Below are 19,945 nucleotides of genomic sequence, written 5' to 3'. Positions count from 1 at the left end.
AAAGTTTTAGTTTAGAAAGACAAAGTTATTAATGTTAAGATATTTTATGAGTTTAACAATTTTAATCAATCAATCACACCCATTTTTATTTATTTTCTCTCTTTTTTACGGGATAAGACAATTCACGAAATTTATTCACAACAACCCCAATTAGGATAAACAAAATGATCCCTTCTGTAGATTTAGATTATTAATTTTTGGACACGCCTAGTTTGTACAACCCAATCATGATTAAATTAAAGCCCCCAACAAATGAATGAACGGTAAGCCAGTAAGGTTGAAAAACATATTTTAAAGGAAATTTAAAAATTGTAGGCTGCTTATTCTCTTCATCACCCCGCCTTTTTAGGTTTATAATAATGTCATTAATTAAATCATTCAATTATTCAAAATTTTATTTTTTATTAAAAAATTGAAAATTGTGTAAAAGATCCTCAGAAGCATTTTCCAGTAGGACTTCGAAACCGATTTATGTCCGCTGGCATCGTATTACAGACAATTTTCCATGAATTTGAAATTGAAAATGAAAATCTGAAAATCAATGCTTGTTTTGTTAGCCCGGGACTTTGGTTTCTCGGGGAGAACAAAATAGGTTTTAATTTCATATTTTTTTATTTTAAAAACCGCGGAAAGCTGTCTTTAATAGGATGCAATAAATAAATATAACATTATTATAATGTTACAGATAACATCAGAATTATTCTTCTTTTTGCCCTTGTGGTAAGAAATGTTTTTGATTATTTTAGTATCGCAGTTATTCTATAATTCCGTTAGTCCGTCAACAAATGCGTTTTAAATCTCCTTGTTCGTATTCTTATCTATGATTTTTTGTTCTTCGCTATTTATGGATTTTGTCATCCATGTTTACTGTTTAGTTTAAGGCTATTCTGTAACTACTACTATAGTCTGGTCTGGTTCGTCTGACCAACCAAGTTTCATGCACAGGGTTTACCATGGAGTTGTACGTAACCCCTTTTACTTTTGCCAGGGGATGGATACATTTCCCCTCTGCACGCTTCTGTAAATGCTACATTTTTATTTTCAAATAAAAAAAACATACAATAATACAATAATCAAATAATGTTATTTTGAATGGGGGGAAGGGGCAAATTGTGTTTTTAAAGAGCAGATAATTAATGTTTTTAGGGAACAGCCTTTAACTTCCTGTTGATTGGTGCGCTGCTGGTGGGTGTCAACGAGGCTGGCTGGATGCAGGCGGATAACATGCAGGCTGTTGTATAGTAAGTTTAAATAATCAGGGATATAGGGAGACGACAACGGATGATATATCAATCTTTCTGATATGTGTAGTAGAAATTTTTTTTAATTCCGATTTTAATTTAATTTGATTGCAACGAACAATAAAGTGCTGTACCCAGACAAGTATCCAAAATAAACAAAATTACCCCTTCTGTAGATTTTAAAAAATAGTTATAAAATTTTGGAAACTGTTATTTTGAAACCAACCAATCCAAGTTCAATAATATTACCCAAATTATAAGCCAACGAATTAGAAAACGTTGTTATAAAACCATGGGTACCAGTGTAGTTTACAATACAATGTCCCATCCTTCACTGACCGCTACAAACTCTGTTAAGAACTTATTTTTGATTGTTTTATATAATTTAGGTGGTTAAGTAAGGGTCAGGAGAGGCCCGCATTCATTCAAATATTTTATTTTTCAGTATGAATGAAACTTATAACCATAATCTCACTGCTGTGGAAATCTTCACATTCTCCAGCTTGATCTCAGGTACAAATACGTTTTTTTATTAGATTTCTGTATAACTGTTTATTGTTGTTTCTATTAAAGTATTGCGATCACCTATTGGTCTTCTATTTAGGAATAAAATTGAATTTATTCATGGAAACAGAAAATAACTCTCTTGTAGATTATATCTATTGGTGGACCTGCCAATCAGGATTTAATGAAAGTATACACAGTTTTTAAGCCAACAAATTAGAGATGGTGTCAAACTTTGGGTAGCAGTACTATTGGGGAGGGGGATTTTATTCTAGGGGCGATTACTCCAAAATAGTTATAAACCTTACCAGGACCTATGAGAAGCTACCCTGTAAAAGAGAATCATATCGGTTCAGTGGTTAGTAAGATCCTTCGGACAGACAGACTGACAGAGATCATGTTACTTTGTTATTAGAATACAAAAATTTTCTATAGAAGAAGGATTTTTCATAGTGTTTAGAGTAACCTTTGGTTTTTATTTGCGTTGTTAATATGCTAATGTCGTATGGGTGAGTTGCACCTGGACTGAACAGTCAACTTGTCAACTCAAGGCCAGACTCTTGGTCCTTCACCTCATACCCGTGGTACAGTAGATTACAGACAACCAACTCTCTGTGATGCACGACCTTTGTCTGAGAAGTCCTAACTGTGCATGGTAACGAGTTGCGCCTGTTTTGGGCCAAGGCATTCCCCCCACTCTAACTATTAACGTCGCGCATCTGACATAGTAGCAGTGGGAACCATTTTTAACGTCTTTAGTTATGACGCGGTGTCGGACCGAGATTCGAACCTAACACCTTCCCGACGACGAGCGGATGCGCTACGTGTTGAGCCACAGTCGCGGGTACACCGCGTTGTTAATAAGTCATTTACGTGTAATGAATAGTTTATAACCATTTTGGCCTCAAACCATTTAAATAGGTATCTATAAAGTACGTACTATCAATATGCGTATTTATACTTCCCAATTCAAGGCACAAAAAAATAAACTATAAGGGGGGGATTTTTCCCTCTAAAAGTAAAAATGTACTATTAACATACAAACCGAAAATTCCTTCCTTTACATTTTTTACAATCACATAAATATTTTAAGTACTATTAATTGTATATAATACGTACTTATTTTGAAATGGTGTAAAAAAGTAAATAATTTATGTTTAACCTCTTATTGTATGTACTTAATAAAAATCAAATCTAAAACCTCCAAATCAAAACAAGAAAGAAAACATCCATAGTAATAAACCTTGTCAAAGCAGAAAATAAGAAAAATCAGCATTTAAAAAAAAAAATTAATCCTAAGTAAAGTAGGTGTCGAACTAGCCTAAAAAAATCAACGTGTTTTCAGTTTGCACTTAAAATTGTAACAAAGAAATTATCAAGCAAGCTTGAACTTCGATGGGACAATTCTAACAAGACTTTAGTTAAGATCTTAGCAATCCTATACTAACGTATAGACGTACGGACACATCACAAAAGTAAAAATATATTTGTGTTTTTTTCTAAATATTATACAACAAACAATGCAATGGCCTTTGATTAAAAAATTAAATAAAGTATGTACTATTGTTTTATTTAGGTCTTATTATTTATTTATTTACATTTTAAATTAAATTTTAATTTCTGGTTGAATATTTTTTACGGTAAAATAATGTACTTTATAAATCAGAAATCTATAAGCTTCATTTAATAATCAAGGAAATCTTTATTTAGATAACCTTAAAGGTTATCTTTTACCTTTATCTCTACTCCTATTAGATCTAGAGGTCTCAAATTTTGCGTTTGTTTTGCCTGTTTTACAATGAAATTTATAATCATTACATTGAAGTAACAGGATGTCTGTAGCAAACAGTGAACCGATATGGTTCTCTTTACATTGAAACTTCTTATGGGTCCAGGGAAGGTTTTAAACTATATCTTAGAAGGGTATCTCCACCCTCTGATAAAGCGCCCATAGAATAAAAGTATACCCCTTTCCACCTATTTTTTATTTTTAACTAAAATTAAAAGAAAACTTGGATCATATGAAGGAAATGAAGTCATTCCTAAAAAGGACAGAAATTGCCTTCCTTGGGTATTTTACCCTCTAGGTATCTAGGGGCGTATCCGCTAGTTTTTAAAATAGTTAACAACATTCCTCATATTCATACGAAACCAATTAATATCCTTCGCATCTCGTCGCTAAAAAAAATTGGTTTTAATCTTATAATTGTATTTTTTATATCCTCGGAAAGCTGTTTATAATACGATGCAAGAAATAACTATTCTCGTATTCATTCGAAACGAATTAATATCAGTCGGCATCTCGGGGCTAAAAACTGGTCTTAATATCATAATTGTACATTTTATATCCGCGGAAAGCTGTTTATAATACGATGTGAGCAATAACTATTATGTTTCTAGCTGTGGACCCCGTGGCTGTGCTTGCCATCTTCCAGGAGGTGCATGTCAACTCTGAGCTCTACTTCATTGTATTCGGAGAGTCTCTGTTGAACGATGGTGTTGCCGTTGTATTCTACAATATTATGAACTCATTTGCAGCCATTGAAAATTCAGGAATGTTGATTTCTTTAGGATAGAATTGGATAGAAGCACTGGAAAGTGGCATGTGTGACGTCATAAAACACGAATAAAACCAACTCTTTTTAAGATGTTTCCTTTCAAACCTCTCCTCTCATTTCTCCTTTTTAGACGTATTTTTCAGACGTCACACATCACACTTTCCAGTGCTCTAATTGGATAGCCAATTTAATTAAAAGAATAATGCAAACATTTCCATTACTTGTGTATATTATTAGCTTTGAGGTTGCGCAGCTAATCAATTTACTGCTGTTTTCATCTTTCAGACTTAGCCTCTTAAATAGATCGACTCTAATATTTGAAAGGTGCTTTTTCGAAATATGTTAAGACGGACTGTCAGAGTATAGTTTGTTGGTGCAAAAATCTAAATTTATTCTTTTTTAAATATCAGGAAAAGTTTAATTTATCTTTTATGAACATATCACTACACCCCTGCACTTTTTATGAAACTATTAAAAACAACGTCATATATGATCAAATATAAAAATTTATTATTTTACAAAAGCATAATAATCTAAATACCAATAGTATTTTTCCTTTTAAAATATTCTATTTGAAATTATCATTTTTATTACAAGCTAGCCTATAATTAAGAATGTCCCTTTGTAAGCCAATTTGAAAGGGAAATGTCTGAAATTTCATGTGAAGATTCACTTGTCAAGTGAACATAAAAATTTCAACTTATTTTTTTCCGTTTGCATGTTATGGAAAAAATGCTACTATCTCAGCTGATTCCTATGACCACTGAGCATTTACTTTATAACAAACTGTTTTCCATCCATCTGCTGGGCCTTTCTTATATTTTAGTAGATTATTTTATATTCATGAACTGCGCTACTTCTGGATGTTGTAATTCTTGTTTATTATTTCATAAACCAATATCAGAAAATTTGATCAGTTTCATAGTGCATTTTATTCTTATGTAACTACCATCAAGAATAAAAAAAACAAGGATGACAACATGAACAAGAAGCGAAGTTCATATTTTGAAACAATTTATAAGACTGTGTAATAGACAGACAGAGAGACAAAGTGAGACATATAGACTTGTTGTTCATGGCAGCATTTACAAGAAAATTCAGACACCAATCTATAATAGCAACCAAGAAATTTCACATTTCCTCTTTAACAAAGCTGACAAGAAGACAAACAGACGGAACTTTTTGCTTTATAGATTAGCTTTGCTACAAAATAATACTTTTTATACCACTGAAGAAACTTATGACTGACTCTTCTGATAAGACACAAGTTTTTCTAGTATTAACAAGATCAATAAATATGTCGTTGGTTGGTTAGACAAAGTACTTTTTTGACATTTATGATTGATTTAATTCAAGATTCTTGTTTAACAGTCACTAAAATGTTAATCAAAAGTTAATACTAAATGAAAAGCAAAATTTTTATAAGAAATAATTGCAAACTAGTTGGTCAGGGTTTAGCACCATAGTAGTTTTAAACGCAATAGCGACTGTGTCCCTAGCATCTAGGGAAGTGGATGATAGGCCAGTTAAAAAGCCTAAAACCACCCTAAGACAATTATAAAGCTTCATTGAAAAGTACCACCATTTCGGACCAGTATTTTCAGTATTATTAGGATATTTTCTGTGTCAAAAGTTAAGACGGCAGACTAGGAGGACGTCCAAGTTCCTTATTTTTTTGGGAGGAAGGGGGTAAAATGAGGGGTTTCAAATGTTTGGGGCGGGGTTAATCTAACCCAAAATTTGTTGGTGGGCGAGGTTAATCCCCCGGTAACCCCCACCCCCTTGGAAGTTTGTAAGTTTTTTAATCATACAATTAGACAATGACGGGTATGCGAAAAATAATTTTTATCATAGTACTTTATATTTTGAGTTCTTTGGAAATAAATAACATTCTTTTATCTAAAAATCTATACAAATAAAAAAAATATTATTTTTTAACAAAATCTTTTCATATAAATTGAACAATTATTAAGAAACTTCTTGAGACAATTAAATATAAAAAATGATTCAATAAGAAGGTTACTTTTATAAACAATTAATTTTAGGAAAGGAAAAATGTTTAAACATCGAGGATGTAAAAAGAACTTATGTTAATTGTGTGTACTTAAAATCAGTAATAAAAATTGTAATTCTTAATCTTCAATTAAATAGACATAACTCTATGTTGTAACTGGACAAGATGTCTAAAAAATCAACCGTGTGACGTCATAAAAATGAGGAATTGTCCATCTCTTTTTAGGGTTTTTTTCCCATTTCTCCTCTTAACTTCCTAATTTTTATGACGTCACATAGCTGATTTTTGAGACACTTTGTCCAGTTACCTACACATTGAACAGTATAAAATCAATATCTATGTGACGTCATAAAAATGAGGAATTGTCCATCTCTTTTTAGGGATTTCTTTCCCACTTCTTCTCTCATCTTCCACATTTTTATGACGTCACATGGCTGATTTTTGAGACACTTTGTTGAGTTACCTTCACAGTATAAAATCAATATCTTATGAACTTACTGACGGACAGTCAAAATGAATTATAGAGTAGTTCAACTTTATAAAAAAAATATAAAGGTTTTTGCTATGCTGATACGATATATTTGAATTTGATGGTAATTTTCGTCATTTATCCTAATTTTAATAATCAACATAATATTGGAACCTGTAGGCTATACTGTAACTGTTATTGACTGTCTGCTCGGCTGTGCATCATTCTTTACTGTGGCAGGAGGTAAATTTTCCCATTCTTTTATTTGGATCATTCTTCATCAAAAAGCAGGGATAATGCTATGAAAGTCAAAAGTGCCTTTAATTGGGATGAAAATTGCAGTTTTCTACTGTAAAGTAGCATGTTATTATAAGCAATGAAAAATCTTGTATTTAAGGTGTGACAAAATGTTTTTTGTCCTTTCACTGAAATCTATTTCAAACCCCCTCCCTTAACCTTTTATTTCTGAACAAACATTATTTTTCACCCCCCGGAGGGCTTTAACCCTGCTTGCCTAATCCAAAGTAAGCATAAAAATGCATTGGTCTGGGTGCCAATATCGCATTTTTTCAATTTACTAACACACTCCCTATAATTTAAGATTAGATCTAAATCATACAAATTTTTTATACCTCTTTAATAAAAGAGTAAAAAATATTAGATTAAAAGGGACCTCTTTTCTCCAATATTTTTTTAATTTTCAAGATATTTATTTACACTATTAACCTATCCCTGTGTATCTCTGATCATAAATTGATTAACTCTGATATTTCAGGAGGTTGTTTGCTTGGTCTTATAGTTGGTTTAATGACTGGAATAATCACCAGGAAATTAGATACCTGGCACCACGTCATTCACTACAGTTTTTCATTCATTTTTTTATATCTTTTTACAAGATGTACAAAGTTCAATTAAAGATAAATGATTTTTAAAAGATAAAAAATAAAAGGAAGGATTTTTAAATAGAAAAGAAAGTTTAAATAATAATCATAGATATCAAACAAATAACGGAAAAGAATAAAAAACAAGGATGACAACATCCATAAAACGAGCTCCGTAACGGTAAAACAAAAACAAACATAAACACTTGTAGAGGGTTATAACTGAATAAGCAGTATATTAATGCACAAGTCTAGATAAATTATAGATAAATTTTTTCTATAGGATAATTCTAATCAGTTTAAATAAAATAAAAGAGCTAACTGTCCCGGACAGACAGAAAGACTTTAATTATTGAAAAGCCTCGCTTTCAAAAACCATCATTTATCTAACCTTTGAACTACTACAGAGCTACTACTGGTCTGACCATCATAGAGCCCCTGATAGTGATGGGTATGGGCTACATAGCCTACTTCCTGGCGGAGCTGATGCACTGGTCTGGTATCCTATCCATGGTCTGCTGTGGTGTCGTTCAGGCATAATCAATTAGTAAAAAAAAATTATATCAAGACCTTTGTCTAAAGTCCTAAATGTGTTCATTTTTTCCGGATATCTATCCATAATTTTTGAGCTTCGCTACTTATGGATGTTGTCATCCTTGTTATATTTTTAAATTTTAAAAGACTTTTATAATTGATTATCTATTAAACTTAGGCTCATTATGCCTTCAAAAATATTCACCGTGATTCGTTGATAACGATTGATACTTTCTCAAAGGAAAATCAGTTATTTAGCTTAGATAATACATGCTTTGTGTGTTCTATAATGCTTAGATTGTTGGTTTTAACACTAATTAAATTACATTTATTCGAGTTTAAAACATGTGTTATATTCTATGATTTATTTACAATACCTGCCCAAAATTATTTTCTATCTTAACAATTTTAAAAATTCAATTGACCGCTAATTTTTATTTACTTTTTCTTCTTTTTCACATGAACTGTTGTTGGAGCGTATTAGATTCGATGAGTATGAACATAATTGTCGTTAGAATTGATGTGGTATATGTACCTTTGTAAGGATTATACATAGGGAAAATATGGTTGATTTGTAGCATATTAGCCCATCAGACTAGAAGAGAACAAAGAAAATCCAATTATTATAATTGCCTTTGATTATTAGTCCTACGTGTCTTTTTGGTAGCGCAGTTTGTCTACAATTAGGCTTTGTCCGTGCGTCATTCTGTCTGTTTGTCTATAAATATATACTTATCTCCACACCCGTACTGTTCTGCATTGCAATAACACACCCGTGCAGACCAGTACACACAAATATGAAAGCTAAATAACTAATTTTAAATCTGTAGACTTTATCCCAAACTATGGACACTGTTATTTTCTTGTATATTGGCAAGGCAAGAAACAAAATATCTTGAAATATTTATAAAATATCGTATAACAGTTTTCCGCGGTAAAGAAAATGAAACAATAGAGGTTTTATTAGTTCAGAAACGGATAATTGAATTCTATGAAATTGTGAAGATCTGTGAATCACAACTTTTTTATATTTAAACTCAACTTTTTCATGTTTTTTTTGTATTTTCGTTATTTCTTCAGTTTTGAATATTTTAGACATTTTGTTTCACTAATGTTTTGTAGTCAATCCTTGGACTTGAGAAATCTTGGTCATGGAATGTTCATATTGGCTTCGTAGCATGGAACATTGTTTTCTGTCTCATCATTAGGTATACAGTTGAAATATTTACCCATTATGTACATTTTTGATATTATCTAAATCATTTACATTAAAATTTACTAATTTTTAGATCATTTTATTATGCAATTTATACTAATATTGCTAAAAATTAAACCTGCATTCAAGTTTTTCTATTAGCTGTTTTGTTAATATCAAAAGAACAAACTCTACTAGAAATAACTTTATTTGTCTTAAAACCAAGAAACATTTCAAACTCTGTTGGAATAAATTATGCTTTGTTAAGGGTCAAAGCATTCCACGAATTAAAATTACAACTATATAATTTTGTTAGATTTATGGTGATTTATTCCTTTACATTTATCCTGAACCGGTATCGTTTGAAACCAATAAATCTACAAGAACAGTTTATCATGGCCTATGGCGGTCTTAGAGGTCAGTATTTTTTCAGTAGCGAAGCTACTCTACAAGTTACTTGATTCTGTAGGTAAAATGTTTGCGCTAAACTTTTGTTATGTATTAGCTAACCACTTTACTACTTTCTGCTCTCCCCATTTACTATGAATTCTGATTTAACCCGGCCCTCCTATCTACTATTTTTTACTCTTTATAATTATAAATGTCCTTGTTTATAAGACAATTGTTTGCTTATTACAATATATTTAGGCGCTGTTGGCTTTGCCCTGGTATTGAGTATCGACCCAGAAATTGTTCCATCAAGTGCCATGTTTGTCAGTACTACTCTTATAACTGTACTCTTTACAATTTTCTTCCAGGTAACACTCTTGTAGTATTTACTCCGGGTTGTAAGTACTACTCTTATAACTGTACTCTTTACTATTTTCTTCCAGGTAACACTCTTGTAGTATTTACTCTGTGGTTGTAAGTACTAAGCTTATAACTGTATTTTTTTCACTCTTGTAATCTTTGCTCTGTGATTGTCAGTACTACTCTTATAACTGTCTTCTGATAAACTGTGCTAAAAAAACGTTTAAAAGTATAAAAATAATGTTTGTTTAAGTGTTAGCGTTAGCCTAAAACTTACCCAAGCAAAATATTGCCAACTGATCCCTCTAGCCGTTAACGAGATTTCACAGGACTTACATATGTGTTAAAAAATAAAATGTATTTTTTTTAGGGCTCCACAATTAAACCTCTTGTGACCCTACTGAACATTGACAGAGAGAACTCTGAACAAAAGAAATTGATGGAGGAGTTGAATGATTATGTTATTGATAACATTTACGCGGGAATTAACAGGAAAATCATTTATTAGATTATGACTGTAAAAAATTAAAATGATATACTCTACGTCTACTATAGGACAGTGATCTAAAGGAATAAGACAATGGATGATGTATTGATGTACGAATCCAAAAAAAAATACTCAAAGTTTTTAAGCAAACAAATGAAAAACTAGATTAAAAAGCTTTGGGCACTAGTATAATTAACAGCCCAATGTCCCCTCCCTCCAACTAGGAACTCATTCAACCCAAATTAATCAAGCTTTTGCTTTAGCAACTGACAGACTGACATCCCACTACTTTGTATAAAACCCCTAAATGAATTGATGTGTGCAGAGTGATGGGATCTCACAGCTTCGGAGTGTGGCAGAATATTTTCTTCAGATTTGATGAACAATATCTCATGAAGATCTTCTGTAAGGTAAATAACAATAAGCCATTCATTTCTACGTATTGCTATACATAAATGATAATAAATGCAAGGATGATTACAACTTCTGTAGATTCAAATTACTGATTGAAACGATAGGACGCTACATGTTTTGAACTAACAAATTAAAATTCAGTAAGTATCTACGGATTTTTATCCAACGAATGGCAATAACTGTTTATTTTTTAAAAGAAAAAATCAAGTTTTTTTTTCATTTTTCGTTCTTACGTTGTTATTGCTAAAATGCTATAATTGATTTTTTTGTTGTTGCTGATCTGAAATTCGCTTTATTTTAATACATAGACATTTTCTTCCTTGTTTATAGTAAAAGTTTAATATTAACCCTTTAAGGACAACATGGACAATAAGATGAAGAAATTGTTTGAGGAAATTGAAATTCAAGAACATCTCAAGAGATTGTACGATCCTAAATCTCAAATCAAAAAGGCTACGGTAATATTTTAATGGATTTTTTAGGGTAAAAGCCAAAATATTCTTGAAAATTTATATAAAACTTATCAAATTTTATGCAAATTTAATTTCTATTCTATATTGTTAGAACTTTTGCCGTTAGGAGATACTTTTCTAACTATTTTTTATTGAATGCAGAATAACTTTTTTTGTCAATTTTTTAAAACATTCTTTTTAAACAATTGATTTATTGTTTTTAAGAAGCTTAAGATCATATTTTATGGAATGCTTTTTAAATTTTTTCGGTTTATCTTTTTATATTGTAGTTGAATAATATAATTCAAAATTAGCTTTAATTGTTACTTTAAACTACTTTATTACTAAAAATTAATAAAAAAATTTTTGTGTGGTAATAGCTATGATATTAATGACATTTATTGGGGAGGTTTCATAATCTCTGTTAATATAGCATTCTGTTTATCTAGCAAATTTGCGAGAGAAGAACGTATTGTAGATTGAATTTGAAGTCATAAGATCTCTTCTGCTTCAATTAGAATATAAGAAAGTGATAATTTTTAAAAGATTAGAAGATTCTAGGGTACTTTCGAAGGGTGGTGATTACCTTCACTAAAATAGTTTTAATCCTTCCAAGAACATAAGAGAAGCTAGATTCTTCAGTTTAGACTGACAGAAAAACATCTTGTTAAATTTACAAAAGGATAATAAAAATTAAGTTTATTTAAGAAAACTTAAAATTAAAAATAATTTTTCTATTTCAGTCATTCATTAATGACGGTTTCGAGAGTGATCAGGTGAGCCTGCGCTCCATCCGTCCAGGTCTCAGCCTCCCTGACAGCCCCATGATCCTGGACAAAAAGATAATGAACCTTATCCATGACCTGCATCCCTCAAGATCTAGGCGAGGCAGTGAGAGATCTAATATTACTAGGTTAGATATTTTTTTGATGCAGAAAAATACCAATATTTAGGAAATTTGCTTTTCTTTGGAGTAATATTCAGCGCCTAGAAAAAAAATGAAAATAGAGGGTCAGACAAAGTTAGGTTATGAGTAGCCCCACAGGGTTAGGACACGGCAGTTATAGGCCCCGCAGGGTTAAGGCCGCCCGGTGGTGTTAGGCATAGGAAAAAAACTGCTTCCCCTTTTTTAAATTTTGAAAATGGTTCTAAATTGTGAAATTTTATTAATCTTTCTAATAATTTTATTATAATTTTTACACGCTGTACCTAGGAATAAGGTAGGTATACCTATTTTTTATGTAAATAATTTTCATAAATCAAGTTATCATAAGGCTAGCTACCACAATTCTAGCCAACATAAACCAAAAGATAATCATAAACCTAGGTATTTTAGCTTTTAAACATAGATGATTATGTCCATCCAGCAGCAAAGATTTTTGAAGAAAGGGGTCAAATTGAAACGAAGAGTTTTAAAAAGTTGGATATGAAAAAAATATGTGCAAAATATGAGAAAGAAAATGATAGAATAGTTATTTATTGTATCGTATCATAGACAGCTTTCCCTGTATTGTAAAATTATATTAATATTATGATTTTTATTTGATTATTCTATGAAAACTGTGTATAATACGATATGATACTAAACTTTTCAGTATGGTTGAGAACCGGTTCCAATCCAGCGGATATTAATCGGTTTCAAAGCTCCATACTGGAAATTACATTACAAGGCTGGTAGTAAAATATAATTCTTTTTCTTAGGAGATCTGTCCGCTTGTCTGTTATTGACCCCCAGACCGTGGCCACTGGTCGTGACGACCTTTCTGTTCTAAGAAGTGGACTCAATATCAGCAGTTTGGCGGTAAGCCTTTTATTTTTACCGAGATATGACAATGAACGAAAAATGTATTTACAACTATAAAGATGATAAACAAAATTTTGTCCTTACTTTTGATAAAAAAGCTTGGACACTACAATTTTTCAACCAACCAATCAAAGTTTTTAAACCAACGAATAAGATAACGTGGTGATAAAACGGCCCCTCCCATTTTTTGTCAGGCAATGAGGTTGCATTGGTTGAGATATTATTGTCTTAGCTAAAAATATATTTAATATTAAAAAATAAAAGTATTACACATTGATAGTATACAGACCAAGGAAGTCCAATGGGGGGGGGGTAAAGGGTTAATCCCCCCTCCCCCCAAATGAATTTGGGAGTGCCGTAGGCACCCTCAAAATTCTGAATTTTGAATTTTTAACCCCCCCCCCCCCCCCCAAAATCAAAAAGTTAGACACCCTTGATACATAAAGCAAAGGAAGTAAGTAGTTGTAGAGCTACTTTGAAGTTTACATGATAAAATAGGGAAGCAATAATAATGCAACTTAAAGAAATGCTGCGCATTAAAAAGTAGGGCCATGGAAAGAAAACAAAGTGGCGGATTTCGTTGCATTTTCACAGTAGCTTTTGATAGGTTATTTTATGTTAGGTAAATATTAATGATTGCCCCGCAGGGTTAGAGCAGGAGCTAGAAATAGGAGAAAAGCTACTTTAAAAATACGACGAAATCCGCTTCTTAGTTTTCTTTCCAAAAAATATAATATATTATTACACATTATGATATGTTTTTATTGCATCATAAGAAAAACAATATATTGATGGTTGATCCTACATTTTACACCCCTGTCCTGGATAAAATGTTTACTTAAAAAAACATGCGCATTCAGTTTTTTTCATTTCCTGATAGATTTTTGTCCCCCAATTCCAAAAATATCTTTCCCGAAATCCTAGCTGTTCTATAAGATCTCCAAAAATGCAAATTAATTTTGGCACTGATTTTTCAATATTTTTTCAATAAACAGATAAGAAATTTTGTTCAAAGCATGTTTTAGTGAACAGTAAAAAGGGTTTATCACACCATAGATTATACATTCCTTAAATGCCAACAAGACCTAACAGAATCAATAAGAAATACCTCCAATTTTGACTGTTTTTAATGGTTAAACATAGCCATTTCTGGTTTTAACCTGAAAAGACATTGAAGGAGCAGTTTTTAGGACTTGACTAAGAACAACAAAGTTGTAGATCTTCTCTAGTAGTAAACCCTTATATAAAATAAAGTCAATTAAAGGTTCCAGGTATGATCCTCCAGGTCTCCAAAAATCTTTAAAAGCCTCCTGTAAGAGCAAATTTTGATTTAGAGACTTCAAATTTTAGAATTAAGCTTTTCTTACATGTCTACAAAATATATTAAGATCTGTTTTTCGGCTGACTGCAGCGGCTGTCAGCTGCCAAGTACAGCTGCAGCCGCCAAAACTTATGTTTTAAGATTTCTAAAATAAAGTTTTAGCTTATACCAACAATGAAATTAATTAGGAAAAAAATCACGAATCCTATATGTGTTTTTCAGCTGTCATTGGGGGGCAAAACATCATAAAATTGACGACATCTCCATTTGCCCTCAAATATTATTTCATATTTATTTCGCTTGTTGGTTATACCTTATACCTGATAAAATTTACTTACAAATAAACATTTCCTGAAAAATGGTTTTTCTAGCTGCAAAAATAAGAAAATGACAGCCTTTTGAAATTTTAAGTAAAAAAGGACCTGAAAACAGGTAGTTAAATAAAAGGGTGAAGGAAGCAAAAATTGACTTTGACTTTCCTATAGTCAGAAATTCATTATCAAACAGGGGACATGCACACAAAGTCCTCTAGCCGTAATAGGAGCTGAGAAAATAGTGAGGGGGTGGGGCATTCAACGCCCCCTTTCCCCAATCAATAATAATAATCTTAGGCAGATGCCCTTCTTACAGCTATTGTTAGGCTAGGTGAGTACTACAACATTGTTTTTCTTAGTCAAGTCTGAAAAACTGCTGCTTCAATGTCTTTTCAGGTTAAAACCAGAAATAGCTATGTTTAACAGTTAAAAACGGTCAAAATGAAAGGTATTTTTTTATTGATTCTCTTAGGTCTTGTTGGCCTTCAAGGAATGTATAATTTTAGGTGTGTTAGACCCTTTTTACTGTTCACTAAAACATGTTTTGAACAAAATTTCTTATTAGTTCATTAAAAAATATTGAAAAATCAGTCCCAAAAGTAATGTGCCCTATTTTCTCACCTCCTATTAGGGCTAGAGAGCAAAAAATTTGTGTGCATGTCCCCTGTTTAATAATGAATTTCTGACTATAGGAAAGTCAAAGTTATTTTTTGCTTTCTTCACCCTTTTATTTAACAACCTTTGTTTTCAGGTCTTTTTACTTAAAAATTTCAAAAAGCTGTCATTTTCTTATTATTGCAGCTAGAAAAACCATTTTTTCAGGAAATGTTTCTTTGTAAGTAAATTTTATATTAAAAATCTTGAAACAAAAGTTTCATCAGCCGCAGCTGTACTTGGAAGCTGACAGCAGATCTTAATACTTTATGTAGACATGTAAGAAAAGCTTAATTCTAAAATTTAAAGTCTCTAAATCAAAAATTGCTCTTACAGGAGGCTTTTAAAGATTTCTGGAGACCTGGAGGATCATACCTGGAACCTTAAATTGACTTAATTTTATATAAGGGTTTACTACTAGAGAAGAGAAGATCTACAACTTTGTTTTTCTTAGACATGTCCCAAAAACTGCTCCTTCAATGTCTTTTCTGGTTAAAACCAGAAATGGGAGGTATTTCTTTTTGATTCTGTTAGGTCTTGTTGGCATTTAAGGAATGTATAATCTAATTTATACTTTATGTAGACATGTAAGAAAAGCTTAATTCTAAAATTTAAAGTCTCTAAATCAAAAATTGCTCTTACAGGAGGCTTTTAAAGATTTCTGGAGACCTGGAGGATCATACCTGGAACCTTAAATTGACTTAATTTTATATAAGGGTTTACTACTAGAGAAGATCTACAACTTTGTTGTTCTTAGTCAAGTCCTAAAAACTGCTCCTTCAATGTCTTTTCAGGTTAAAACCAGAAATGGCTATGTTTAACCATTAAAAACAGTCAAAATTGGAGGTATTTCTTATTGATTCTGTTAGGTCTTGTTGGCATTTAAGGAATGTATAATCTATGGTCTGATAAACCCTTTTTACTGTTCACTAAAACATGCTTTGAACAAAATTTCTTATTTGTTTATTGAAAAAATATTGAAAAATCAGTGCCAAAAGTAATTTGCATTTTTGGAGATCTTATAGAACAGCTAGGATTTCGGGAAAGATATTTTTGGAATTGGGGGACAAAAATCTATCAGGAAATGAAAAAAACTGAATGCGCATGTTTTTTTAAATAAACATTTTATCCAGGACAGGGGTGTTTATCCATAAAGTGGTTATTGAACAAACATCAAATTGTACAATGCAGAAAATAAAAATCAGGGAAAAGGGAATGTGATTCTGACAAACAATTCTATGTGAAAATTTCCCCTCAACCTCCTCCCCTTTTTCTCCCCCCTTCTTACCCACTTCCCTTTACCTTCAACAAAATATTTAATTTTCGGCAATTTCAATTGTAATTAATTGGCTGAATTGCAGCCCCTGATGAAAATATAAACTCTCGAATACTGGATATAGAATACGTGGATATTGTGTGAGATTCTTGCATACCCTGATAAATGTTTTTCTTAGCTAGCTGATATAATGATACCCACTCCCTTATGACTTTACACTATCCCCTTCTCTGGCCCTGGAGGAACCTATTGACCAATATCTGAGGACTATACTATCAACATAAATTGACAACAATAATTCCTCCGTCACAATATCCAAATTCAATTACATTTCTTGATCATATCTCAGCCTATTCGCTAAGGGAAAAATTTCAAATTTAGCTGGATGTCTAAGCCTGTTCCTAAACAGACAATCCATCTTTTCGACACAATAAAAACTGTCCCGAATTTGTATTAATTTTGAGGAACACGACTCCAGTTACGTCATATTTTTCTTTCCCGAAAAAGGGAAGGGGGAAAGAAAAAAAGGGAAGGGGGGAAGAAAAAAGAGATGGGAGAAAAGGGGGTTTTCCCCATCTCTTTTGAAGAGATTTTCTACCCCCCTTCCCTTTTTCGGGAAAGAAAAATATGACGTAACTGGAGTCGTGTTCCTCAAAATTAATACAAATTCGGGACAGTTTTTATTGTGTCCATCTTTTCGGATTCTCTTGTATTGCAACAAGTGGGTTTAAATTTAAAACTGAGGCTTATGAGCAGCTGCCGAGGCCCTTGTATATAAGTACAGGAGACAAAACTAAATGTGTAATTGATTAACAAACAAAATTATTTTATTATGTTAGTTAAATTGTGCATAAAAGAAGACACCGTTGTTTGTTTGTATCAGTACAATTTTTATTGATAATAAACTTTATTGTTCACATGATAATAAAAATGTTTTTCATAAGTATATTCATGCGCAAAAATTATAATATTGCAAAAAAAAAACAAGAATAAAATATGACAACATTTTTAAAAAATAATTATTAACTTTGTACATATTTTAAATTAGCTTTTCTTTATGTATCTTGATAATTTTATTTTAGCATAAGTTTATTTAAAATTTCTCAAAAACTTAGAATATAAAAGCTCTGCTCTAAATTTTTCCTAAAGCGCAAAAAAAAATTGTAGCTAAACTTTACTTGAAATTTTAATAATGATTTGATAAATTTTAAAATAGTTTAAAAGTTAATTTACTTATTAAAATCCCATTATCCTATTATAAAGTTTACAAAATTGTTTCAATTATCTTTTACTTTCTAAAGTTTAAATTATATTTCAGTATATGTTTCTTGTGTTATTTTAAAACAGTTGTCCTCAGCTACGTAGAGAAAAATAGGGTTGGGGGAGGGGACTTAAGCATAAATGTGTATCAAACTATGTAAGTTAAAATTTTTCATTCTTTACAGGGACGTCCAAGCTTTTTGTTTTAAGGAAGGTAACATGAGGGGTTGCAAATTTTTTTGTGTGTGGGGGGGGTGAATTTGATGTATTTTTAAAAAAATTTAGTGGGGTTTACATAGGGGTTTCACAGTTTGAGAGGGTGAACACTCTTTTAACCCCACCAATGCACGTCTATGATTTAGATGACAGCAAAGAAAAATATTGATAATTTGATCAACATTGAGATTGTATGATGTTATGTCTAACGATTTTTCTATAGCCTTCAATGCAATGCATTTTCTAATAGCCACACACACAAACATGGAAAGGACTTATTTTTAGCATTTTAAATCATGAAATGTTTGTATAGAATTAAAGAGAATCTTGGTTTCTTTAAGCGAAGGATTACAACATCCATAAGAGGCGAAACACATAAATAAAAAACAAATATAATTGAACTACTAGAAACATCAAAAGACAGATAAAATAAGTTGTTAAGAAACTTCAGAAGCCTATCGTCTATAGCAGCCAATAAATACTTTTTTTTACAAATATACGTCCGGACAGAAGAACGAAGTGAGTTAGAATGTAGTGTAGTTCATTAGAATTGGAGTTTAGACGTCTAGTTTAAATAGCAGCTTAGAATCATGCTTTCCCAAAAACACTTCTCTGACAGAAACAAGGACAAAATAAAAAGTTTTAGAATTATAGAATAACTTATCTACAAAAAAATGAAAAAATTATTAAAATCTGTGAATATTAGTGCCTAACCCTGTAGATAAGCCAAGGCTTTCCAATATCTATCTGAGAAGTATATATTACAAGTATAATATTAGATATGATCCAGGGATACAGGGACAACAAATTTAGCTTTTAACCAAATCGTATGTCGTTACCTTGTAAATTTAGGGGAATGAATGGGCTGTAGATTAATTTATAAACTATGTCCTCTTCATCAATTAATCTCAGCATCTATACAAGTGATTAACAAAGCACATCTGATAAAGACTGAATATTATATCTAATCTCAATTGATTTTTCTTCAAATACATAATCCTTTTAATTACTGATTGTGATTGTATATTATAAGAAAACGATAAGAAAATGAATTGTAATATTTGTGTATTACTTATCAAGGCCATTATTACATAATCTTATATATGTGAATTAACTTCCACATATCAACCTCTGCATACCAATTCATAATTGCAAAAAGACAAAATAGCAAATAATTTTGGGGGGGATGTTTAATTGTGAAGCATGGGAAAAAATACTTGTTTTATTAACATAATAATGTATTTTTGATGATTTGATAATTAGATATATGTTCGGAAACGATTGCACACCTACTTTATCATTAACTGTCTCAAATCTTCGCTACTTGACCAATCGAACCAATTGACTTTGCTGTCATTAATTTTGCAGAAAATCTTAAATATGAAATTTAAAACTATTGTGTTTTGATGGATTTTTTTTATTTCAGGACCGCGCCCCTGGAACCAATCTTCAAAGAAGAATCAGCACTATTTCTCATGTTAGTGTAAGTTAATACAAACAAGAAAAAAAGTAATCAAACACGATTAACACACTAATACGATAAGTATCAACATTTTTCATGTATTTTATATTAATTATTATTCTTTTGTGGGTTAGATTTA

General features: G+C 31.4%; 1 protein-coding gene across 2 annotated transcripts in view; it reads left to right on the top strand.

The window, feature by feature from the left end:
• The window catches only part of LOC145313456 (sodium/hydrogen exchanger 2-like), a 32,069-nt gene that overhangs the window by 11,813 nt on the left and 311 nt on the right, over positions 1-19,945 (top strand). The window contains exons 6-24 of one of the 2 annotated variants that reach the window (XM_080152883.1): positions 317-349; positions 686-720; positions 1,147-1,241; positions 1,687-1,754; positions 4,146-4,299; positions 6,968-7,029; positions 7,562-7,613; positions 8,075-8,201; positions 8,380-8,442; positions 9,032-9,079; positions 9,324-9,409; positions 9,713-9,813; positions 10,045-10,154; positions 10,517-10,638; positions 10,959-11,043; positions 11,404-11,505; positions 12,243-12,412; positions 13,201-13,300; positions 19,771-19,827. In XM_080152883.1, the coding sequence (XP_080009009.1) occupies positions 317-349; positions 686-720; positions 1,147-1,241; positions 1,687-1,754; positions 4,146-4,299; positions 6,968-7,029; positions 7,562-7,613; positions 8,075-8,201; positions 8,380-8,442; positions 9,032-9,079; positions 9,324-9,409; positions 9,713-9,813; positions 10,045-10,154; positions 10,517-10,638; positions 10,959-11,043; positions 11,404-11,505; positions 12,243-12,412; positions 13,201-13,300; positions 19,771-19,827 (1,670 nt within the window). The remainder of the gene's footprint in view (positions 1-316; positions 350-685; positions 721-1,146; positions 1,242-1,686; positions 1,755-4,145; positions 4,300-6,967; positions 7,030-7,561; positions 7,614-8,074; positions 8,202-8,379; positions 8,443-9,031; positions 9,080-9,323; positions 9,410-9,712; positions 9,814-10,044; positions 10,155-10,516; positions 10,639-10,958; positions 11,044-11,403; positions 11,506-12,242; positions 12,413-13,200; positions 13,301-19,770; positions 19,828-19,945) is intronic. The other variant, XM_080152884.1, reaches the window with a different exon arrangement.

Source organism: Acartia tonsa, chromosome 3 (assembly GCF_053477335.1).
Source record: "Acartia tonsa isolate MP-2025a chromosome 3, ASM5347733v1, whole genome shotgun sequence".
Taxonomy (NCBI): domain Eukaryota; kingdom Metazoa; phylum Arthropoda; class Copepoda; order Calanoida; family Acartiidae; genus Acartia; species Acartia tonsa.
This window is presented reverse-complemented; position numbering and strand designations above follow the sequence as displayed.